At 43.8% G+C, this 27,540-nt stretch overlaps 1 protein-coding gene and 1 long non-coding RNA gene across 11 annotated transcripts in view; one reads left to right on the forward strand and one right to left on the reverse strand.

The window, feature by feature from the left end:
- LOC124253782 (ankyrin repeat and KH domain-containing protein 1-like) overlaps window positions 1-27,114 on the forward strand; it is a 29,707-nt gene extending 2,593 nt beyond the window's left edge. The window contains exons 2-11 of one of the 10 annotated variants that reach the window (XM_046687619.1): window positions 748-923; window positions 1,163-1,258; window positions 1,451-1,834; window positions 2,026-2,689; window positions 3,001-3,051; window positions 3,402-3,415; window positions 24,945-25,001; window positions 25,405-25,482; window positions 26,007-26,302; window positions 26,909-27,114. In XM_046687619.1, coding sequence (XP_046543575.1) covers window positions 748-923; window positions 1,163-1,258; window positions 1,451-1,834; window positions 2,026-2,689; window positions 3,001-3,051; window positions 3,402-3,415; window positions 24,945-25,001; window positions 25,405-25,482; window positions 26,007-26,302; window positions 26,909-27,010 — 1,918 coding nt within the window. In that variant the 3' untranslated portion in view covers window positions 27,011-27,114. Of the gene's footprint in view, window positions 1-747; window positions 924-1,029; window positions 1,259-1,450; window positions 1,835-2,025; window positions 2,690-3,000; window positions 3,052-3,401; window positions 3,416-24,944; window positions 25,002-25,404; window positions 25,483-26,006; window positions 26,303-26,506 lie in introns of all 10 variants that reach the window. The other 9 variants (XM_046687613.1, XM_046687615.1, XM_046687617.1 and 6 more) reach the window with 9 other exon arrangements.
- LOC124253783 lies at window positions 9,262-10,071 on the reverse strand. Its single transcript, XR_006892298.1, has 3 exons — window positions 10,026-10,071; window positions 9,590-9,654; window positions 9,262-9,329 (listed from the first exon to the last, which is right to left on the reverse strand). It is a non-coding gene; the product is annotated as an uncharacterized LOC124253783 (long non-coding RNA).
- Window positions 27,115-27,540: the final 426 nt, after the last annotated feature.

The following is a 27,540-nucleotide window of genomic DNA, read 5'->3' on the forward strand; positions in this document are numbered from 1 at the left end:
CATGTGCTGCACCCACTCAAGCTGATGCTGTCCTTTACGAAACATGGCTTAGTCTCTCTGTTGGCAATCTGTGCTGCGTACAGCAGTAAATGGCGGTTCCGGTACAGTGCAAAGAAGAGTGTCGTGATAGTCTTTAACGAATCAACTGCAGCCTACAAACGTTCCCAAAGAACCTGGTTCCTGGGAAACAAGCCAATACAGGAGACTGACCAGCATACTCACCTGGGAACTGCTATATCCAAGAACATGAAGTCAACGGAGCAGGTTGACACCATCTGCAGAAAAATATAGTCAACCTTCTTTGCCACCAGAAACATTGGTATTTTCATGAAAATGGACTTCATCCACTCACGGCAGCAAAGATCTACCAGTCAATTGTTCTCCCACGTGCACTGTACGGCTGTGAAACACTGTATAACATGTCTACAGGTTCCTGTCTTCAGCTGGAAAGGGCGCACAGATTTTGCCTGAAGATAATCCAAGGGTTACCGACAAGAACTAGAACTGATATGGTGCTTTTACTTATAGGTATCCTGCCGATCACTGCGACCATAAGCATAAGAAAACTCTGATTGTTTGGACGATTGCTTACATGCCCAACATCCTGTTCAGCAAGATCTATCCTGCTATATCGCTACTTCCGCGATACAGTCACCAATAGTCCAGTCACCCATGGATTCATCCCGGTGATCAAACGACTGTGTAACTGCTAAGGACTCACAGATGCTCTATCACAGATCCAATTACACAGACTATTAGTCCTAGAGTGTTTGTTCCAGGTAAAGGGTACATTACACAGACTATTAGTCCTAGAGTGTTTGTACAAGGTGAAGGGTACGTTACACAGACTATTAGTCCTAGAGTGTTTGTTCCAGGTGAAGGGTACATCAGACAGACTATTAGTACTAGAGTGTTTGTTCCAGGTGAAGGGTGCGTTACACAGACTATTAGTCCTATAGTATTGTTCCAGATGAAGGGTACATTATACAGACTATTAGTCCTAGAGTGTTTGTTCCAGATGAAGGGGACATCAGACAGACTATTAGTCCTATAGTGTTTGTTCCAGGTGAAGGGTACGTTACACAGACTATTAGTCCTAGAGTGTTTGTTCCAGGTGATGGGCATATCAGACAGACTATTAGTCCTAGAGTGTTTGTTCCAGGTGAAGGGCACATCAGACAGACTATTAGTCCTAGAGTGTTTGTTCCATGTGAAGGGTACATTACACAGACTATTAGTCCTAGAGTGTTTGTTCCAGGTGAAGGGTACGTTACACAGACTATTAGTCCTAGAGTGTTTGTTCCAGATGAAGGGTACGTTACACAGACTATTATTCAAAGAGTGTTTGTTCCAGGTGAAGGGTACGTTACGCAGACTATTAGTCCTAGAGTGTTTGTTCCAGGTGATGGGCATATCAGACAGACTATTAGTCCTAGAGTGTTTGTTCCAGATGAAGGGCACATCAGACAGACTATTAGTCCTAGAGTGTTTGTTCCAGGTGAAGGGTACATCAGACAGACTATTAGTCCTAGAGTGTTTGTTCCAGATGAAGGGCACATCAGACAAACTATTAGTCCTATAGTGTTTGTTCCAGATGAAGGGTACATTACACAGACTATTAGTCCTATAGTGTTTGTTCCAGATGAAGGGTACATTACACAGACTATTAGTCCTAGAGAGTTTGTTCCAGGTAAAGGGTACATTACACAGACTATTAGTCCTAGAGTGTTTGTACAAGGTGAAGGGTACGTTACACAGACTATTAGTCCTAGAGTGTTTGTTCCAGGTGAAGGGTACATCAGACAGACTATTAGTCCTAGAGTGTTTGTTCCAGGTGAAGGGTGCGTTACACAGACTATTAGTCCTATAGTATTGTTCCAGATGAAGGGTACATTATACAGACTATTAGTCCTAGAGTGTTTGTTCCAGATGAAGGGGACATCAGACAGACTATTAGTCCTATAGTGTTTGTTCCAGGTGAAGGGTACGTTACACAGACTATTAGTCCTAGAGTGTTTGTTCCAGGTGATGGGCACATCAGACAGACTATTAGTCCTTTAGTGTTTGTTCCATGTGAAGGGTACATTACACAGACTATTAGTCCTAGAGTGTTTGTTCCAGGTGAAGGGTACGTTACACAGACTATTAGTCCTAGAGTGTTTGTTCCAGGTGAAGGGTACATCAGACAGACTATTAGTCCTAGAGTGTTTGTTCCAGGTGAAGGGTACGTTACACAGACTATTAGTCCTAGAGTGTTTGTTCCAGATGAAGGGTACGTTACACAGACTATTATTCAAAGAGTGTTCGTTCCAGGTGAAGGGTACGTTACGCAGACTATTAGTCCTAGAGTGTTTGTTCCAGGTGAAGGGCATATCAGACAGACTATTAGTCCTAGAGTGTTTGTTCCAGATGAAGGGTACGTTACACAGACTATTATTCAAAGAGTGTTCGTTCCAGGTGAAGGGTACGTTACGCAGACTATTAGTCCTAGAGTGTTTGTTCCAGGTGAAGGGCATATCAGACAGACTATTAGTCCTAGAGTGTTTGTTCCAGATGAAGGGCACATCAGACAGACTATTAGTCCTAGAGTGTTTGTTCCAGGTGAAGGGTACTTTACACAGAGTCGACACGTGATGTGGATGTTGCCTACCATCATCTTGTTCTTCACGACTATTTGTTGCTGGAAGAGGTGAGTTCCTGTTTGGCGGGTACTAACCTGATACAACAGTTTCTATCTCACTCTGGTCAGTATTTGGCCAATTATTCAGATATGTAATCCTTTGGTATAACAATATACTCAGTTCCTTATCGTTTCAAGTTTTACAAACACGCCGATATTTTTCTACATTCACAACATGAAACTCCGTATCAGTAATGGCAGCGGCATTCGGTTGTTGATTGACTACACAAGACACGCTTGTCAATTTGTTTGGGTCAACAAGAAGTGAAGGTGTTTACAGAACAGGTGCCCTTTTTTCTAAAAGACAAATGTTTTTGCAGTGGACGATGTAGAAGAACCTCTAATAGATGGTGTGCCTGGCTGATTGAAAGGTAATGCTCACGAATACTTCTTATTTAAAACACTATTACTGAACAGAAGAGTGGGTGAGTTCAATTTAACGCCGGTATTAGCGGTAGCTCGGCCATAGGACGGCGTGTCTGCTTAATGTGGGAGCAAAACCCGAAGTGCTGCAGGTCAGTGATGGTTGCCAACGTTGTGGACTCCACAAACCCAGAAACACAATCTTGACAATCTGGCGTTGATCATACAATCATATGTTTGAACCAGGGCCAAGGGAAAGAACCGTGTCATGTTTACCACCCGTGTCCCACTTACTGCTAAACACGTTATTTTACTTAAATATTTCAGTTTACTTATCTCATCTGTTATTCCTTTACAGAGTCCCTCGGTCACGTAAGTGATATTTGTCTTCAACATAACTGATTCACGTCATGACACAGTATGTATTCTTTACTCCGGAATGTTAATCTCGTCAATGTTTGTATACTTTCAGACATCTAATTGTTTTTGTCACTATTGTGCAATCCATATCTTTCCGTTGTCGAAATCAATTATACTGTGTAGGTATGTGCAAAGTGTATGCATCAACGTAGGACTTACATTATGTACCTGTCAGGTATGTGCAAACTGTACGCATCAACGTAGGACGTACACTGTGTACCTGTCAGGTATGTGCAAACTGTATGCGTCAACGTAGGACGTACACTGTGTACCTGTCAGGTATGTGCAAACTGTATGCATCACCGTAGGACTTACATTATGTACCTGTCAGGTATGCGCAAATTGTTTGCATCAACGTAGGACTTACACTGTGTACCTGTCAGATATGTGCAAACTGTATGCATCACCGTAGGACTTACATTATGTACCTGTCAGGTATGTGCAGACTGTATGCATCAACGTAGGACTTACATTATGTACCTGTCAGGTATGTGCAAACTGTATGCATCAACGTAGGACTTAAACTGTGTACCTGTCAGGTATGTGCAAACTGTATGCATCAACGTAGGACTTACACTGTGTACAGTGTAGCCAAGGTCATGAAGACTAATATCTAACTATGATTTCAAAATAAATATTTCTGCTATGAAATTATTTTTTGGGGAGCCATTAATGGTGTAAACGTACCCTTGCTGCAAACAATGCATAATCCCCTTTGCTCCTCCCTTACATTATTATAGTAAACTGATTTCAATTAGACTGAAATATGTCATGACGTACAGGCACATGTCAGGTGCACCGTGTATTGAACTGTTGTTACTGAATTCCTGCAACAAACTCGCATCTTCCTGACTCTACCCTTACTGAAACAGACTTAGATGTAACTCACAAGGTGACGTATCCTCACTACAACATGATATACAGACACCCCACAGACATCTAACCTCACTGCTGCCAAACCGACAATAGACTTTACCAACAAGATACAGACACCCCACAGACCTCTACCCGCACTGCTGTCACACAGACAATAGACTTAACCAACAAGATACAGACACCCCAAAGACCTCTACCCTCACTGCTGCCACACAGACAATAGACTTTATCAACAAGATACAGACACCCCATAAACCTCTACCCTCACTGCTGCCACACAGACAATAGACTTTACCAACAAGATACAGACACACCATACACCTCTACCCTCACTGCTGCCACACAAACAATAGACTTTACCAACAAGATACAGACACCCCACAGACATCTACCCTCACTGCTGCCTCACCGACAATAGACTTTAACAACAAGATACTGACACCCCACAGACATCTACCCTCACTGCTGCATCACAGACAATAGACTTTACCAACAAGATACAGACAACCCACAGTCCTCTACCCTCACTGCTGCAACATAGACAATAGACTTTACCAACAAGATACAGACACCCTACAGACCTCTACCCTCACTGCTGCCACACAGACAATAAACTTCAACAACAAGATACTGACACCCCACAGACATCTACCCTCACTGCTGCATCACAGACAATAGACTTTACCAACAAGATACAGACACCCCACAGACCTCTACCCTCACTGCTGCCACACAAACAATAGAATTTACCAACAAGATACAGACTTCCCACAGACCTCTACACTCACTGCTGCCACACAGACAATAGACCTTACCGACAAGATACAGACACAACACAGACCTCTACCGTCTCTGCTGCCACACAGACAATAGACTTTACCAACAAGATACAGACACCCGAGAGACCTCTAGCCTTACCGCTGACACACAGGCAATAGACTTTACCAACAAGATACAGACACCCCATAGACCTCTACCTTCACTACTGCCAAAAAGACAATAGACTTTACCAAAAAGATACAGACACCCCATAGATCTCTCCCCTCACTGCTGCCACACAGACAATAGACAATATCAACAAGATACAGACAGTCCACAGACCTCTACCCTCACTGCTGCCACACAGACAATAGACTTTACCAACAAGATACAGACACCCCACAGACCTCTAGCCGTACTGCTGACACACAGGCAATAGACTTTACCAAAAAGATACACACACCCCATAGACCTCTACCTTCACTACTGCCACACAGACAATAGACTTTACCAACAAGATACAGACACTCCACAGACCACTACCCTCACTGCTGCCACACAGACAATACACATTACCAACAAGATACAGACACCCTACAGACCTCTACCCTCACTGCTGCCCCGCAGACAATATACATTAACAACAAGATACAGACACCCCACAGACGTCTACCCTCACTGCTGCCACACAGACAATAGACTTTACCAACAAGATACAGACACTCTACACGCCTCTATCCTCACTTCTGCCACACAGACAATAGACTTTACCAAGAAGATACAGACACCCCAACAGACCTCTAATATCACAGCTGCCACACAGATATAGACATTACCAACAATATACAGACACCCCACATACCTCTACCCTCACTACTGCCCCGCAGAGAATAGACTTTACCAACAAGATACAGACAACCCACAGACGCCTACCCTTACTGCTACCACACAGACAATAGACTTTACCATCAAGATACAGACACCCCAGAGACATCTACCCTCACTGCTGCCACAGAGACAATAAACTTTACAATGAAGATACAGACACCCCACAGACCTCTACCCTCACTGCTGCCACACAGACTATAGACTTTACCAACAAGATACAGACACCCTACAGACCTCTACCCTCACTGCTGCCACGCAGACAATAGACTTTACCAACAAGATACAGACACCCTACAGACCTACAGCCAATACAATTTACCAACCAGATACAGACACCCCACAGACTTCTACCCTCACTGCTGCCACACAGACAATAGTAATTACCAACAAGATACAGACACTTCAAAGACCACTACCCTCACTGCTGCCACACAGACAATATACATTACCAACAAGATACAGACACCCTACAGACCTCTACCCTTACTGCTGCCACACAGACAATAGACTTTACCAAGAAGATACAGACACTCTACACGCCTCTATCCTCACTGCTGCCACACAGACAATAGACTTTTCCAAGAAAACACAGACACCCAAACAGACCTCTAATATCACTGCTGCAACACAGATATACACATTACCAACAATATCCAGACACCCCACATACCTCTACCCTCACTACTGTCCCGCAGAGAATAGACTTTACCAACAAGATACAGACACCCCACAGACCACTACCCTCACTGCTGCCACACAGACAATATACATTACCAACAAGATACAGACACCCTACAGACCTCTACTCTCACTGCTGCCACACAGACAATAGACTTTACCAACAAGATACAGACACCCTACAGACCTACAAACAATACAATTTACCAACCAGATACAGACACCCCACAGACTTCTACCCTCACTGCTGCCACACAGACAATAGTAATTACCAACAAGATACAGACACTTCAAAGACCACTACCCTCACTGCTGCCACACAGACAATATACATTACCAACAAGATACAGACACCCTACCGACCTCTACCCTCACTGCTGCCACACAGACAATAGACTTTACCATCAAGATACAGACACCCTACAGACCTCTACCCTCACTGCTGCCACACAGACAATAGACTTTACGATCAAGATACAGACACCGTACAGACCTCTACCCTCACTGCTGCCACACAGACAATATACATTACCAACAAGATACAGACACCCTACAGACCTCTACCCTCACTGCTGCCACACAGACAATAGACTTTACCATCAAGATACAGACACCCCACAGACCTCTACCCTCACCGCTGCCACACAGACAATAGACTTTACCATCAAGATACAGACACTCCACAGACCTACAGACAATACAATTTACCAACCAGATACAGACACCCCACAGACTTCTACCCTCACTGCTGCCACACAGACAATAGTAATTACCAACAAGATACAGACACTCCACAGACCTCTATACTCACTGCTGCCCCGCAGACAATAGTTATTACCAACAAGATACAGACACCCCACAGACCACTACCCTCACTGCTGCCACACAGACAATATACATTACCAACAAGATACAGACACCCTACATACCTCAACCCTCACTGCTGCCCCGCAGACAATATACATTACCAACAAGATACAGACAACCCACAGACGCCTACCCTTACTGCTGCCACACAGACAATAGACTTTACCATCAAGATACAGACACCCCACAGACATCTACCCTCACTGCTGCCACAGAGACAATAAACTTTGCAATGAAGATACAGACACCCCACAGACCTCTACCCTCACTGCTGCCACACAGACAATAGACTTTACCAACAAGATACAGACACCCTACAGACCTCTACCCTCACTGCTGCCACGCAGACAATAGACTTTACCAACAAGATACAGACACCCTACAGACCTACAGACAATACAATTTACCAACCAGATACAGACACCCCACAGACTTCTACCCTCACTGCTGCCACACAGACAATAGTAATTACCAACAAGATACAGACACTTCAAAGACCACTACCCTCACTGCTGCCACACAGACAATATACATTACCAACAAGATACAGACTCCCTACAGACCTCTACCCTCACTGCTGCCACACAGACAATAGACTTTACCAACAAGATACAGACACTCTACACGCCTCTATCCTCACTGCTGCCACACAGACAATAGACTTTTCCAAGAAAATACAGACACCCAAACAGACCTCTAATATCACTGCTGCAACACAGATATACACATTACCAACAATATCCAGACACCCCACATACCTCTACCCTCACTACTGCCCCGCAGAGAATAGACTTTACCAACAATATACAGACACCCCACAGACCACTACCCTCACTGCTGCCACACAGACAATATACATTACCAACAAGATACAGACACCCTACAGACCTCTACCCTCACTGCTGCCCCGCAGACAATATACATTACCAACAAGATACAGACAACCCACAGACGCCTACCCTTACTGCTGCCACACAGACAATAGACTTTACCATCAAGATACAGACACCCCACAGACAACTACCCTCACTGCTGCCACAGAGAAAATAGTAATTACCAACAAGATACAGACACTTCAAAGACCACTACCCTCACTGCTGCCACACAGACAATATACATTACCAACAAGATACAGACACCCTACATACCTCTACCCTCACTGCTGCCACACAGACAATAGACTTTACCAAGAAGATACAGACACCCAAACAGACCACTACCCTCACTGCTGCCCCGCAGACAATACACATACAAACAAGATACAGACACCCCATAGACGCCTACCCTTACTGCTGCCACACAGACAACAGACTTTACCATCAAGATACAGACACCCCACAGACCTCTAATATCACTGCTGCCACACAGACAATAGACTTTACCAACAAGATACAGACACTCTACACGCCTCTATCCTCACTGCTGCCACACAGACAACATACTTTACCAAGAAGATACAGACACCCCAACAGGCCTCTAATATCGCTGCTGCCACACAGACAATAGACTTTACCAAGAAGATACAGACACCCAAACAGACCACTACCCTCACTGCTGCAACACAGATATAGACATTACCAACAATATACAGACACCCCACATACCTCTACCCTCACTGATGCCCCGCAGACAATAGACTTTACCAACAAGATACAGACACCCCACAGACCGCTACCCTCACTGCTGCCCCGCAGACAATACACATACAAACAAGATACAGACACCCCATAGACGCCTACCCTTACTGCTGCCACACAGACAATAGACTTTACCATCAAGATACAGACACCCCACAGACCTCTATCCTCACTGCTGCCACACAGACAACATACTTTACCAAGAAGATACAGACACCCCAACAGGCCTCTAATATCGCTGCTGCCACACAGATATAGACATTACCAACAAGATACAGACACCCCACATAGCTCTACCGTCACTGCTGCCCCGCAGAAAATATACTTTACCAACAAGATACTGACACCCCACAGACCTCTAGCCTCACTGCAGCCACACAGACAATAGTTATTACCAACAAGATACAGACACCGCACAGACCTCTACCCTTACTGCTGCCACACAGACAATAGACTTTACCAACAACATACAGACACCCCAGAGACCTCTACTATCACTGCTGCCACACAGACAATACAATTTAGAAACCAGATACAGACACCCCACAGACCTCTACCCTCACTGCTGCCACACAGACAACAGACTTTACCAACAAGATACAGACACCCTACAGACCTCTACCCTCACTGCTGCCACACAGACAATAGACTTTACCAACAAGATACAGACACCCTACAGACCTACAGACAATACAGTTTACCAACCAGATACAGACACCCCACAGACTTCTACCCTCACTGCTGCCACACAGACAATAGTAATTACCAACAAGATACAGACACTTCAAAGACCACTACCCTCACTGCTGCCACACAGACAATATACATTACCAACAAGATACAGACACCCTACAGACCTCTACCCTCACTGCTGCCACACAGACAATAGACTTTACCAACAAGATACAGACACTCTACACGCCTCTATCCTCACTGCTGCCACACAGACAATAGACTTTTCCAAGAAAATACAGACACCCAAACAGACCTCTAATATCACTGCTGCCACACAGATATACACATTACCAACAATATCCAGACACCCCACATACCTCTACCCTCACTACTGCCCCGCAGAGAATAGACTTTACCAACAAGATACAGACACCCCATAGACCACTACCCTCACTGCTGCCACACAGACAATATACATTACCAACAAGATACAGACACCCTACAGACCTCTACCCTCACTGCTGCCCCGCAGACAATATACATTACCAACAAGATACAGACAACCCACAGACGCCTACCCTTACTGCTGCCACACAGACAATAGACTTTACCATCAAGATACAGACACCCCACAGACATCTACCCTCACTGCTGCCACAGAGAAAATAGTAATTACCAACAAGATACAGACACTTCAAAGACCACTACCCTCACTGCTGCCACACAGACAATATACATTACCAACAAGATACAGACACCCTACATACCTCTACCCTCACTGCTGCCACACAGACAATAGACTTTACCTAGAAGATACAGACACCCAAACAGACCACTACCCTCACTGCTGCAACACAGATATAGACATTACCAACAATATACAGACACCCCATAGACGCCTACCCTTACTGCTGCCCCACAGACAACAGACTTTACCATCAAGATACAGACACCCCACAGACCTCTAATATCACTGCTGCCACACAGACAATAGACTTTACCAACAAGATACAGACACTCTACACGCCTCTATCCTCACTGCTGCCACACAGACAACATACTTTACCAAGAAGATACAGACACCCCAACAGGCCTCTAATATCGCTGCTGCCACACAGACAATAGACTTTACCATCAAGATACAGACACCCAAACAGACCACTACCCTCACTGCTGCAACACAGATATAGACATTACCAACAATATACAGACACCCCACATACCTCTACCCTCACTGCTGCCCCGCAGACAATAGACTTTACCAACAAGATACAGACACCCCACAGACCACTACCCTCACTGCTGCCCCGCAGACAATACACATACAAACAAGATACAGACACCCCATAGACGCCTACCCTTACTGCTGCCACACAGACAATAGACTTTACCATCAAGATACAGACACCCCACAGACCACTACCCTCACTGCTGTCACACAGACAATAGACTTTACCAACAAGATACAGACACTCTACACGCCTCTATCCTCACTGCTGCCACACAGACAACATACTTTACCAAGAAGATACAGACACCCCAACAGGCCTCTAATATCGCTGCTGCCACACAGATATAGACTTTACCAACAAGATACAGACACCCCACATAGCTCTACCCTCACTGCTGCCCCGCAGAAAATATACTTTACCAACAAGATACTGACACCCCACAGACCTCTACCCTCACTGCAGCCACACAGACAATAGTTATTACCAACAAGATACAGACACCGCACAGACCTCTACCCTTACTGCTGCCACACAGACAATAGACTTTACCAACAACATACAGACACCCCAGAGACCTCTACTATCACTGCTGCCACACAGACAATACAATTTAGAAACCAGATACAGACACCCCACAGACCTCTACCCTCACTGCTGCCACACAGACAATAGACTTTACCAACAAGATACAGACACCCCACAGACCTCTACCCTCACTGCTGCCACACAGACAATAGACTTTACCAACAAGATACAGACACCCTACAGACCTCTACCCTCACTGCTGCCACACAGACAATAGACTTTACCAACAAGATACAGACACTCTACACGCCTCTATCCTCACTGCTGCCACACAGACAATAGACTTTTCCAAGAAAATACAGACACCCAAACAGACCTCTAATATCACCGCTGCCACACAGATATACACATTACCAACAATATCCAGACACCCCACATACCTCTACCCTCACTACTGCCCCACAGAGAATAGACTTTACCAACAAGATACAGACACCCCACAGACCACTACCCTCACTGCTGCCACACAGACAATATACATTACCAACAAGATACAGACACCCTACAGACCTCTACCCTCACTGCTGCCCCGCAGACAATATACATTACCAACAAGATACAGACAACCCACAGACGCCTACCCTTACTGCTGCCACACAGACAATAGACTTTACCATCAAGATACAGACACCCCACAGACATCTACCCTCACTGCTGCCACAGAGAAAATAGTAATTACCAACAAGATACAGACACTTCAAAGACCACTACCCTCACTGCTGCCACACAGACAATATACATTACCAACAAGATACAGACACCCTACATACCTCTACCCTCACTGCTGCCACACAGAAAATAGACTTTACCTAGAAGATACAGACACCCAAACAGACCACTACCCTCACTGCTGCAACACAGATATAGACATTACCAACAATATACAGACACCCCATAGACGCCTACCCCCTACTGCTGCCCCACAGACAACAGACTTTACCATCAAGATACAGACACCCCACAGACCTCTAATATCACTGCTGCCACACAGACAATAGACTTTACCAACAAGATACAGACACTCTACACGCCTCTATCCTCACTGCTGCCACACAGACAACATACTTTACCAAGAAGATACAGACACCCCAACAGGCCTCTAATATCGCTGCTGCCACACAGACAATAGACTTTACCAAGAAGATACAGACACCCAAACAGACCACTACCCTCACTGCTGCAACACAGATATAGACATTACCAACAATATACAGACACCCCACATACCTCTACCCTCACTGCTGCCCCGCAGACAATAGACTTTACCAACAAGATACAGACACCCCACAGACCACTACCCTCACTGCTGCCCCGCAGACAATACACATACAAACAAGATACAGACACCCCATAGACGCCTACCCTTACTGCTGCCACACAGACAATAGACTTTACCATCAAGATACAGACACCCCACAGACCACTACCCTCACTGCTGCCACACAGACAATAGACTTTACAAACAAGATACAGACACTCTACACGCCTCTATCCTCACTGCTGCCACACAGACAACATACTTTACCAAGAAGATACAGACACCCCAACAGGCCTCTAATATCGCTGCTGCCACACAGATATAGACTTTACCAACAAGATACAGACACCCCACATAGCTCTACCTTCACTGCTGCCCCGCAGAAAATATACTTTACCAACAAGATACTGACACCCCACAGACCTCTAGCCTCACTGCAGCCACACAGACAATAGTTATTACCAACAAGATACAGACACCGCACAGACCTCTACCCTTACTGCTGCCACACAGACAATAGACTTTACCAACAACATACAGACACCCCAGAGACCTCTACTATCACTGCTGCCACACAGACAATACAATTTAGAAACCAGATACAGACACCCCACAGACCTCTACCCTCACTGCTGCCACACAGACAATAGACTTTACCAACAAAATACAGACACCCTACAGACCTCTACCCTCACTGCTGCCCCGCAGACAATAGACTTTACCAACAAGATACAGACACCCTACAGACCTACAGACAATACAATTTACCAACCAGATACAGACACCCCACAGACTTCTACCCTCACTGCTGCCACACAGACAATAGTAATTACCAACAAGATACAGACACTTCAAAGACCACTACCCTCACTGCTGCCACACAGACAATATACATTACCAACAAGATACAGACACCCTACAGACCTCTACCCTCACTGCTGCCACACAGACAATAGACTTTACCAACAAGATACAGACACTCTACACGCCTCTATCCTCACTGCTGCCACACAGACAATAGACTTTTCCAAGAAAATACAGACACCCAAACAGACCTCTAATATCACTGCTGCAACACAGATATACACATTACCAACAATATCCAGACACCCCACATACCTCTACCCTCACTACTGCCCCGCAGAGAATAGACTTTACCCACAAGATACAGACACCCCACAGACCACTACCCTCACTGCTGCCACACAGACAATATACATTACCAACAAGATACAGACACCCTACAGACCTCTACCCTCACTGCTGCCCCGCAGACAATATACATTACCAACAAGATACAGACAACCCACAGACGCCTACCCTTACTGCTGCCACACAGACAATAGACTTTACCATCAAGATACAGACACCCCACAGACATCTACCCTCACTGCTGCCACAGAGAAAATAGTAATTACCAACAAGATACAGACACTTCAAAGACCACTACCCTCACTGCTGCCACACAGACAATATACATTACCAACAAGATACAGACACCCTACATACCTCTACCCTCACTGCTGCCACACAGAAAATAGACTTTACCTAGAAGATACAGACACCCAAACAGACCACTACCCTCACTGCTGCAACACAGATATAGACATTACCAACAATATACAGACACCCCATAGACGCCTACCCTTACTGCTGCCCCACAGACAACAGACTTTACCATCAAGATACAGACACCCCACAGACCTCTAATATCACTGCTGCCACACAGACAATAGACTTTACCAACAAGATACAGACACTCTACACGCCTCTATCCTCACTGCTGCCACACAGACAACATACTTTACCAAGAAGATACAGACACCCCAACAGGCCTCTAATATCGCTGCTGCCACACAGACAATAGACTTTACCAAGAAGATACAGACACCCAAACAGACCACTACCCTCACTGCTGCAACACAGATATAGACATTACCAACAATATACAGACACCCCACATACCTCTACCCTCACTGCTGCCCCGCAGACAATAGACTTTACCAACAAGATACAGACACCCCACAGACCACTACCCTCACTGCTGCCACACAGACAATAGACTTTACCAACAAGATACAGACACTCTACACGCCTCTATCCTCACTGCTGCCACACAGACAACATACTTTACCAAGAAGATACAGACACCCCAACAGGCCTCTAATATCGCTGCTGCCACACAGATATAGACATTACCAACAAGATACAGACACCCCACATAGCTCTACCCTCACTGCTGCCCCGCAGAAAATATACTTTACCAACAAGATACTGACACCCCACAGACCTCTAGCCTCACTGCAGCCACACAGACAATAGTTATTACCAACAAGATACAGACACCGCACAGACCTCTACCCTTACTGCTGCCACACAGACAATACAATTTAGAAACCAGATACAGACACCCCAGAGACCTCTACCCTCACTGCTGCCACACAGACAATAGACTTTACAATGAAGATACAGACACCCCAACAGACCTCAAATATCACTGCTGCCACACAGACAATAGACATTACCAACAAGATACAGACATTCCACTGACCTCTACCCTCACTACTGTCACACAGACAGTACAATTCATCAACCAGATTCAGACACCCCACATACTTCTACCCTCACTGCAGCCCCGCAGACCATAGACATCACCAACAAGATACAGACACCCCACAGACCTCTACCCTCTCTACTGCCACACAAACAAAAGACTTTACCAACAAGATACAGACACCCCAGAGGCCTCTACTATCACTGCTGCCACACAGACAATACAATTTAGAAACCAGATACAGACACCCCACAGACCTCTACCCTCACTGCTGCCCCGCAGACCATAGACTTTACCAACAAGATACAGACACCCCACAGACCTCTACCCTCTCTACTGCCACGCAGACAATAGACTTTACCAACAAGATACAGACACCCCAGAGACCTCTACTATCACTGCTGCCACACAGACAATACAATTTAGAAACCAGATACAGACACCCCACAGACCTCTACCCTCACTGCTGCCACACAGACAATAGACTTTACCAACAAGATACAGACTTCCCACTTACCTCTACCCTCACTGCTGCCACACAGACAGTAGACATTACCAACAAGATACAGACACCCCACAGACCTCTACCCTCACTGGTACAATACATTTTAGTAGCGATAAAGTGATCGACTTGGTTTCAAGATGTTCTACTCTCTACCCTGATTAAAATACAAAGGATAGATCTACCTCTCAGTTCAGAGTTTAAACCACACTTTTATCTGTTCCGATCTTTGTCATTGATGGAGAGACATACATTGGTCAATGGATATGTAGTGGAGAGCAGTAGTAGGCACAAACCAGACTCACAGGCATCCTTGGATCTTGGAAGTAATGTTTTTAACTGAGACCACAAGGAACACCCGACCTTCTCACTGACTGAAGCGCGCGCTTGTTTTGATTGACAGTTGGATCGGTCTATTTCTGACATAAACATGGATGTGACGTGGATGGAATTTTACTTAACTAATTTAATTAACTTTATGGTGTTTTGCCCACATCCGACAGGCTGTTCTTCCTACAATGTTGTTAATGATTTTTGCGTTCTGATGTCTATTGTATAAAATTGCCTTGATAAGGGGTCTCTAAATGTTTTTTACCGTAACACTTGACAGAATTCTGGCAACAATAGGCATCTTTAAAAATGACAGGCCCCACACTTTACGCATGTCACTGAAGCGACGTAATTCTAAAGCTTGTAGAGGTGTAGGTGCATGTCGACTAGGGGTACAATACTTGGACCCTGTACTTTTCCTAATAAAATCACACGTCTGTTTGAATATATGTTAGATAATGGGTCTGTTTAGAATATACCACACCACAATAATCTTGGCGTGGCGTCTGGCAGCCGGACAGTATATCATTATCAGGCAACAATAGGCCTGGCTCACAAACGGTTGATCCGTTCACACAGTCAGGCGCAAAAATATGACCGACTCTACTTGCCACGTCATAGTGACGTCATAACTAGCACCTTCTCGGTGTGGTGTCGCCAGTCAAGGCAGTTCATGACTGACACTTGAAGTGTATGACTTGTGCTGAGCGTGATCGGCGGGTGAGTTATTGGTTTCTACTTTTACACTTATTGTGAAAATTACATGGATCCAGAAATTGTGAATAGAGTAAGAGGCCTACCTTTAGAATACAGCACCACAAACTTTAAACATACGTCATAATACCCTTTTACGTAATGTAATGTGATTTTGTTCGAAAGCACGATCTCGAACATTTTTCATGAACATTTTACTTATGGCAATGACGCTCTCCCGTATTATCACTTGGAACGTTAGGGGTGCCGCTACGTGTCTAGACGAAATCAACACCAAACTAGACTGCACAGATGTGATGTTTATCAGTGAACATTGGCTACACACAGATCAGCTATCCCTCCTTACAGATCTACATACAGACTTCGATGTGTATGTTAAGTGTCAGACTGATCACTCCTCACTCAGAGGAGCAGGAGGAGTCGCTATGTTTGTACGGAAAAGCGATAGTTACTCCACCTCGAGTCTGCACATTCCGGGGAGTGATCATGTGATTGGTGTGCAGCTAACTACGGATAAGACTCCGATCCACATCATAGGTGCACGTCTTCCATCTACCAATGTCTTGGACAGTGTATACAGTGAAGAAATGAATACCCTCTTTGAGGCATATGACAGACATTCCTATAACGGTGAGACTGTCCTGGTCGGTGACTTTAACACAGATCTACGTGACTGTAAATACATGAAATCTAGATCGAGAATGCTCCTTCGAGCCTTGCATGAACGGAATTTGATATCTGTCATTCCACTTGATGATCCTACATTATATACTTATACAAGCAAATGTAGGGATATCCAAACTATGATTGATTATGTTTTTGTCAACACAGAGCATAGATGTAATGTCATTGGTTACGCCATAGATAACCGTCAGCTTTACAGTATATCTGATCACTATCCCATACAGGTATACTTAGCTCCAGACACTCGTCACCGGTCCTATGGTAACGCTCGTGTTAACTGGAGGAAAGCCAGTGACGTTGACTTTATGTTATATAGATATGAGACTGAGAACTATTTCAGAAACGTCTCATTCAATGTACATGATTTCTCCTCCCCTAAAGCATACATCGATTATTATCTTGATTACATAGTCAAATCACTTCACGCTTCAGCTGAAATTTCGATCCCCACAGCAAAATTCCAATCGTATTTAAAACCTCACTGGAAAAACGATAATCTAAAACATTACCATAATTCAATGCGAGCTGCACGTAAAGAATGGGTCTCACATGGAAAACCACGTAATAGTGACGATGTATATTATGTAAAATATAAACAAGCGAAGCGTATCTTTAGAAAACAACATCGTCACTCCAAAAGCAAATTCAAAAATGATAAATTTCAAGATATATATGAAGCTGCTGAAGTTGACATACAAGAATATCTCAGAGTTACAAAGCGTGACAAACGCAATAAAGATCATATACGAGTTTTATATTACAATGGTGACTCGTGCGACACACAGGAAGATATATGTAATCTGTTTGGTCAGTACTTTAACGACCTATCGCAACCATATCATGATGAATCATTTGATGTATCTTTTACTGAGCATGTAAATAATTTTGTTGGTGATATCTTGTCATCCCCAGAAGACCATCGTTATTTTCACAAAGATGTAAATCCACTATTACTGTGCCCCTTCAACAATGATGAACTGTCTGTATCTATTAAACGTTTAAAATGTGGTAAATCTCCTGGACCAGATGGCATCTTTAATGAACAAGTTAAACGTGCGGGAAGATCGCTATTTCCCCATATCCTTACGTTGTATAACGCTATTGTTTCACATGAATATGTTCCTCAGATGTTTAATATTGGTAGCATTTTACCAGTACATAAAGGCCATGGTAAAAGTAAGGATAATCCCTCTAATTATAGAGGGATTACGCTTACTTCTGTCATTGGTAAATTATTTGAAAGGCTTCTGCTGTGTAGAATTGAAAAGTGGGCAAAAGAATACAAAGGCTTTCCACACCCCTTTCAATTTGGATTTAAGAAGGGAGCTGGTGCAGAGATTGCTGCGCTTGTGTTACGTGAAAGTATCTCTTACTATACGGAAAGAGACTCTACAGTGTATTGTACGTTTATGGACAACGAAAAGGCTTTTGATAGAGTTTGGCTTAATGGATTGTTTTATAAACTACATCATTTTGGAATAACCGGAAAACTATGGCGTCTTCTCTATATTATGTGTTCATCCATGCAATCTTACGTTAAGTGTAATGGCCACTCATCCCACATCTTCCATGTAAGACAGGGTGTTGGCCAGGGTCGTGTTTTATCAGCCTGGATGTTTACGCTTTATATTAATGATTTGTTGCATGAACTCAATCACTCAAACTATGGACTCTGTCTCCCTTGGGGTAATACACCAGGTATTCTTCTAGCTGATGACACCACACTGCTTAGCTGTACTACTGAAGGGACTCAGTCTCTCTTGAACATTCTATATGATTATGCAAACAGGTGGCATCTCAAGTTCAACGCATGCAAAAGTGCAATTATTGTTTTTAACAGCATTTGCAACGGTGCTTTTCCAGACGTCTACATTGGCAGAAACAACATCCCTGTGAAAACAAGTGTTGTTTATGCCTGTGTGAACGTCTGTACATCAAGATCATCCTCTGCTCGCACTCTCCAGGTCTGTGAAAAACTGCGACTCATTGTAAATGTTAATCATAATCATGGCTTGTACTTTGGTGGTCTTAATCCCTTACATGCTGTACGCATTTGGCAAAATGTAATTCTACCATGTGCTTTGTATGGTTGTAATGTTTGGTGTGAGTTATCTCCCAAAGAATATGATATGCTGGAATTAGTACAAAAATATTTCTGCAAAAAGGTTCAAGGTCTATACAAACGATCCAGCTCAGTTATTGCCAGAAGCTGTTTGGGACTCATTTCTATGCAGCCATACATAGAGCAGCAAACCCTCATATTCCTCGGGAGATTAATACGTGCTGATATCAGTTTTATCTTTAAGAAAATGTTTTGTTATAGATTTACACAGTTCATGTGTGATGACGCTCCTTCATTACGTCTAAAGTGTAAGACCTCACCCATCTTTCATATGTTGGCTTTGGTTAGAAAATATAGAATATATGACTTAAATATGTACCTGGAAACTTCTGTATTTCCCAGTAAACAACTATGGGCACATCAGGTTAAAACAGCTATTCATGAAGCAGACACCAAATGTATTATTTCAGAACTTTCTACAAGAGCAGCGCTAGCACGGTATAACCTTACCTATGAAAATTGTCCGAGCAGGTTGTGGTGTCTTGCCTTAGAAAAGCATCTGTGCTTCTTTGATATTGCAGTTCTATTACACATCGGTACTTACGTAATTCAATCTCATGAATGTCTCTGTGGTACGTTTGCCTTTGACATTGTTAAACATGTATTTCTTTATTGTAAAGAAACGCAGTATGAAAGAGACAGACTAACTGAAGATTTAATCGACATTCTTGATGTAGAAACGTTTAGTAACCTTTGGAATAATGATGACGATATATTACTCTGTTTTCTACTTGGGGTCGCCCTACTCAGTGCACGAAGGACCTCGACTATGAAACATGGACAAGGTGCATAAGCCGAATATGCAGAACTATTAAGTTGTGGAAACGATATTTCTATGAATGTGTATAATTTCTGACATGTGTAAATACCATACACATAATACCATATGTGTATATCCATATAATACCATATTGATTTACTTGTTGTAATGTACCTGTAAACCTTGTATTTATCTTCATATGCTATGGAGGAAATAAAGTATATCTATCTATCTATCGTAGAGGTGTAGGTGCATGTCGACTAGGGGTACAATACTTGGACCCTGTACTTTTCCTAATAAAATCACACGTCTGTTTGAATATATGTTAGATAATGGGTCTGTTTAGAATATACCACACCACAATAATCTTGGCGTGGCGTCTGGCAGCCGGACAGTATATCATTATCAGGCAACAATAGGCCTGGCTCACAAGCGGTTGATCCGTTCACACAGTCAGGCGCAAAAATATGACCGACTCTACTTGCCACGTCATAGTGACGTCATAACTAGCACCTTCTCGGTGTGGTGTCGCCAGTCAAGGCAGTTCATGACTGACACTTGAAGTGTATGACTTGTGCTGAGCGTGATCGGCGGGTGAGTTATTGGTTTCTACTTTTACACTTATTGTGAAAATTACATGGATCCAGAAATTGTGAATAGAGTAAGAGGCCTACCTTTAGAATACAGCACCACAAACTTTAAACATACGTCATAATACCCTTTTACGTAATGTAATGTGATTTTGTTCGAAAGCACGATCTCGAAACAATGCCTTATCACGCCTGCATGGCAACACGGTTGTCTGGCTCAGCGAGTGCATATAAGCTCCGCTCACTGGTGTTTCGACTCTACGAGCTATCTCATTGCATAAGCCCAACGATGTTGAGAGTTTCCAGTAGTTGTATATCGGCGGATGCGCAATATTTTGCAAGCACCAGTTTGAAATATTTTTCTTTTTTCACTAATACGCTCATATTTATTTGTATTACGGGCTGCTGAGGTGTTATGTTTTGTGTATTTTGTATTTTGTAATTTTTTAAATTTACATATATATTTTTGTCATTCAGTAATTTGCACCATTACATAGAAAAGTGTTTTATAAGTATTTTATTTTTCGAAGCGGTAATAATGCAATACACTAGACACGTCAGTCGTGTTTGTGCCGGTTCTGTCAATGCATTCTATTTATTTGGATTAATTCAAGGGATTAGGGTTAGGGTTAGGGCTAGGGCTAGGGTTAGGGTTAGGGTTAGGGTTAGGGTTAGGGTTAGGGTTAGGGTTAGGGTTTAGGGTTGGGGTTGGGGACCTAATGCAATATAGTAGGTACATGTCCGGTGGTTCGGTCAATGCATTCTATTTATTGGGATTATTTCAAGGGGATAGGGTTAGGGTTAGGGCTGAGGGGTTAGGGTTAGGGTTAGGTTGATCCGTTCACACAGTCAGGCGCAAAAATATGACCGACTCTACTTGCCACGTCATAGTGACGTCATAACTAGCACCTTCTCGGTGTGGTGTCGCCAGTCAAGGCAGTTCATGACTGACACTTGAAGTGTATGACTTGTGCTGAGCGTGATCGGCGGGTGAGTTATTGGTTTCTACTTTTACACTTATTGTGAAAATTACATGGATCCAGAAATTGTGAATAGAGTAAGAGGCCTACCTTTAGAATACAGCACCACAAACTTTAAACATACGTCATAATACCCTTTTACGTAATGTAATGTGATTTTGTTCGAAAGCACGATCTCGAAACAATGCCTTATCACGCCTGCATGGCAACACGGTTGTCTGGCTCAGCGAGTGCATATAAGCTCCGCTCACTGGTGTTTCGACTCTACGAGCTATCTCATTGCATAAGCCCAACGATGTTGAGAGTTTCCAGTAGTTGTATATCGGCGGATGCGCAATATTTTGCAAGCACCAGTTTGAAATATTTTTCTTTTTTCACTAATACGCTCATATTTATTTGTATTACGGGCTGCTGAGGTGTTATGTTTTGTGTATTTTGTATTTTGTAATTTTTTAAATTTACATATATATTTTTGTCATTCAGTAATTTGCACCATTACATAGAAAAGTGTTTTATAAGTATTTTATTTTTCGAAGCGGTAATAATGCAATACACTAGACACGTCAGTCGTGTTTGTGCCGGTTCTGTCAATGCATTCTATTTATTTGGATTAATTCAAGGGATTAGGGTTAGGGTTAGGGCTAGGGTTAGGGTTAGGGTTAGGGTTTAGGGTTGGGGTTGGGGACCTAATGCAATATAGTAGGTACATGTCCGGTGGTTCGGTCAATGCATTCTATTTATTGGGATTATTTCAAGGGGATAGGGTTAGGGTTAGGGCTGAGGGGTTAGGGTTAGGGTTAGGGTTAGGGACCTTATCCAATATAGTAGGTACGTGTCCAGTGTAATACGTGAGTACCATTTGTTGTTTTTCCTTTTTGCATTTTAATACTTTTTTTCACACAAAAACGGGAAACCAAAAACGTCGAAAGTACATTATGAAATATGGTTAATGTAGAAATTTTGGGCTAATGGAAATTGGCCTGTAATTTGCACTGAAGCCTTTTTCACACGCAACATAAATCTTATAAATAAAGTAATGATTCGAAGGCTAACTCACCCTCGTGCCGTCACTACACATGCTCATGTCTCCCTCGCTCCTTAGTGCGATCCACATTATCCTTACAGTGTTCCTTACATCACTTTTCTGTCACAAAATCACCTATTTATTAAAAAGCGCGTCATTCATGCATACATCGTGAAATCTCCGTCTGACGCCTGACGTCAACAACCCTTTTCAGTTTGAGGCATATCGGCTCATTCCACGCCACACGTTAACTTGTAGATTACGGAATGGGACGAGTGTGCCAAATTGCATCAGATCCATTCGGCAATTGTCCGTAGAATAAAATCACATGACACCAAGTCTACCCGTAGCATTCGTAATTGTCCGTGACCTATTCGACTCTTTCCGTTCATTTCCGTGACGTCACAGGAATGACTCGATAAATTTGCACATTGTCAAACAGTGTGGACGCAGCTCAGTCGGTTAGCTGTCGAGCTAACAATCCGAAGGTCGCGGGTTCGCGTCCGACGGGTTCTCACAAACTGGTTGCTTGTCTTAATGACACATGACCTACGGCAGAAATCGTCCTCACGAGAAGTTGTGGTGCTGTATTCTAAAGGTGCTCCGCCTGTATCGGAAACAAATGGCAGTAACAATATATATACATTCATGAGCCAACATTGTTTTAATTTTACCTGTCGGTGGAATGCGAGACAATTTGGGCACATATGTGAACCTTGATGCCAGGTATATGCAACACAGACGTGATGATTAGGCCGTGAATAATTTGGTAGACGAAGCTTCATGCCACACACGAGGCCCATGACTACAGTATAAGCTTATAACTTTCTCACATTGCAGTTCCGAAAATGTGTGGAAAAAGAGTAGAATTCTGCAGCAGTTATTTTATAGAATGACGAGGTTTAACATTCGTAAGGGCACGTGTGCTGGATTCTCCTATTCTCTGACTGACTGCAAAATAGACCATCGCAACATCGACGTCCATCACATCGACAATCACAATATCAACCCTTGTCACCACACAGACCCGTGCCACTTGACGTAATTTCCATAGACTTACATGTTATTTCAGTGTAGTATAAATAATGTAGATCTAGACCTACTGCACTTGCGTACTCTGCAAAGAAAACACATATGTATGTTTTGCCGTACATTCAACTGCCACTGTTTTACAAGCACCAGGTTAGACATGCTGCTGTTTACATCTATCGTTATAATTGTCAATCTGTTTTATGTCGTATGGCTAATTTGAATTTGAATTTAGCAAATTACCAAACCTGCCTGAAAACTGTTATGAACCCAAGAAACACTGCATCCCCACAGACTAAAAGAAAAACATTCTTCCCAGAACACGTGGTCGTGACCTTCTCATTCTACCAACAATCCATACAATCAAACAAAACTACTAATCAATCCAGACTGTGGTAAGGTAGATGATGTAATTCCTCCTGTTCCAATACAACTGCTTCACATCTCCAGTATTGTACTGTATTGAAGATATGCTTTTTCTTAACAATATATCTGGGTAGGTAAAAACAAAGACGCTGTATAGCTTATGACACTGAGCTATGAACGTTAGTACATGTAATAGGATTCTGAAAGTGTTTTTTCTTCCAACAGTCTAAATTTGAGTTGTATTGAGAGATTACCCAGGATACAAAACTATTAGACATTCTGATAACAAGTCGGTATTTTATTTAGTGGAAAAAATGGAAATCAGTGATATTTTAACATCATATTTAATAACAGCCAATGCCCTGTTTCAGTCTGGACTGGTCGGAATCCACTGCCCCAAGTGACCACAGGAGAGTCTGATATACAGGGTAGGTGGGAAAACACAGCCGGTGCTAGCTCTCCTTAATCTGGGAACATGTGTTTACTATGCTATGATAAGCCTGCATACTTTAATTCTAACTCAACAAAGGCTATTTGTTGTATACCTGGCCAGTATTTGTAATGCTAATGTGCTCTATATAGTTTACTAAACAGGCTATTTGTTGTATACCTGGCCAGTATTTGTAATGCTAATGTGCTCTATATAGTTTACTAAACAAGCTATTGTGCCCTATATAGTTTACTAAACAGGCTATTGTGCTCTATATAGTTTACTAAACAGGCTATTGTGCTCTATATAGTTTACTAAACAAGCTATTGTGCTCTATATAATAAACTAAACAAGCTATTGTGCTCTATATAGTTTACTAAACGGGCTATTCTCTGTTTCAGACTCCACTGATCCCAGTCAGGGTGGGAGCGATACGGACCAAATGCTCCCAGGGGCCAAACCAACGTCTTCTACACACGGTAGGTGGGTGTACACAGCAGGTGGTAGCTAACCCCTACCCTAGTAACAAGGTGATAGACAGACGGTAGGTGGGAGAACACAGCAGGTGGTAGCTAACCCCTACCCTAGTAACAAGCTGATAGACAGACGGTAGGTGGGAGAACACAGCAGGTGGTAGCTAACCCCTACCCTAGTAACAAGCTGATAGACAGATGTATCATCGATTGATGTTCATGATGTCAGTCACTGGGTTGTCAGGATCAGACTCCGTCATAAAACAGACGCTGTAAACTAGTGTAATATGCTGATATCTGTCCACCAAACATGAACACTCTCCAGCCAAACACAGAATATTATTGATAGAAAGCCTTATTTTAACAACAAACAATCCTTTATTACATTAACCAGTTGCCGTCCTTCACCAAAGTCTCCGTGGAATTGTTTAAATGATGCATCTGTGTCCATGTCTGTATCAACACTTTGTGATGTAAACAATGTACAACACAGATGTCCCAATGTGTACACAGTTAACTTTGTGTTACAGCGACTCCATCACAAGCAGACCACGACCTCTACTACGCCAGCAGCGACGGTGACCTGGAGGCTGTGGAGCGGATCCTGTCAGCGGGTCACGTGGACATCAACAATAGAGGAGAGTGGAGCAGGACACCGGTGATGGCGGCAGCATGGCGGGGACACAGGGATGTGGTGGAGATCCTTGTGAGTCGAGGTGCTGATGTGTCACTGGTGGACGATAGCGGTTACAACGTCCTTCACTACGCCTGTGTGGGAGGAGACAGGGAGACAGTGGAGTTTGTCCTGTCTCTGGACGGGGTGGACATCAACAGAAGAGGAGAGAGGGGCAGGACACCGGTGATGTTGGCAGCGCGTGAGGGACACAGGGATGTGGTGGAGCTACTTGTGAGTCAAGAAGGTGCTGATGTGTCACTGGTGGACGATAGCGGTTACAACGTCCTTCACTGGGCCTGTGTGGGAGGAGACAGGGAGACAGTGGAGTTTGTCCTGTCTCTGGACGGGGTGGACATCAACAGTAGAGGAGGGGGGAGCTGGAAACCGGTGATGTGGGCGGCACGTGAGGGACACAGATATGTGGTGGAGCTCCTTGTGAGTCGAGGTGCTGATGTGTCACTGGTGGACGATGTCGGTAACAACATCCTTCACTACACCTGTGTGGGAGGAGACAGGGAGACAGGGGAGTTTGTCCTGTCTCTGGACGGGGTGGACATCAACAGTAGAGGCGAGAGGAGCAGGACACCGGTGATGGAGGCAGCACGTGAGGGACACAGGGATGTGGTGGAGCTCCTAGTGAGTCGAGGTGCAGATGTGTCACTGGTGGACGATGACGGTGACAACATCCTTCACTACGCCTGTGGGGGAGGAGACAGGAAGACAGTGGAGTTGGTCCTGTCTCTGGACGGTGTGGACATCAACGCCAGGAACAACATCGGGCAGACAACGGCCGACGTGGCGAGAGGCTGGCGACATCATCAACTGTCGGATCTCCTGGTGTCACGTGGTGGACACTGAAGTCAGTGTAGTGTTGGTGTAGACAGTCATGGAGTACATGTGGTTACTGACACTGACGTGGCGTGTGACGTTCACGTCACCGTGTTTCATATTTCAGTATTAAGGTGAGGCAAAATAAAACTTGTGTCACTTTTTCAGACATTTTGTGATTTGTTGTGTTTGGAACTTGATCCGGTGAGTGTAAATACAGATCCTGTGTGATTGGTATATTAACACAGCGTTTCATTAGGTTATAATTAATCACGAAACAGACAACAACAAACGGTTTGTTTACATCTCGGTGCACTCTGTGACCTCAGACTGAGCCGAGGTTCGCCAACTGATTTGGCGCTCAACGTACACTGACAGTGACGTCACACTACTGATGACGTCACGGCATTGCCACATTGCGGCCAAGGTCTTACACTAGTCCCCTGAATGCCGAGATTTGTTTCTGACGCCCATTTTAATACATTCTAAAAAGTGAAGGTAGAGCGAAAATCTTTGCTTGCGGCACTGGATCGACCTACGTCAACAAACGTTACATAGAA

Source organism: Haliotis rubra, unplaced genomic scaffold (genome assembly GCF_003918875.1).
Source record: "Haliotis rubra isolate DU_JTF1 unplaced genomic scaffold, ASM391887v1 Scf551, whole genome shotgun sequence".
Taxonomy (NCBI): Eukaryota; Metazoa; Mollusca; class Gastropoda; order Lepetellida; family Haliotidae; genus Haliotis; species Haliotis rubra.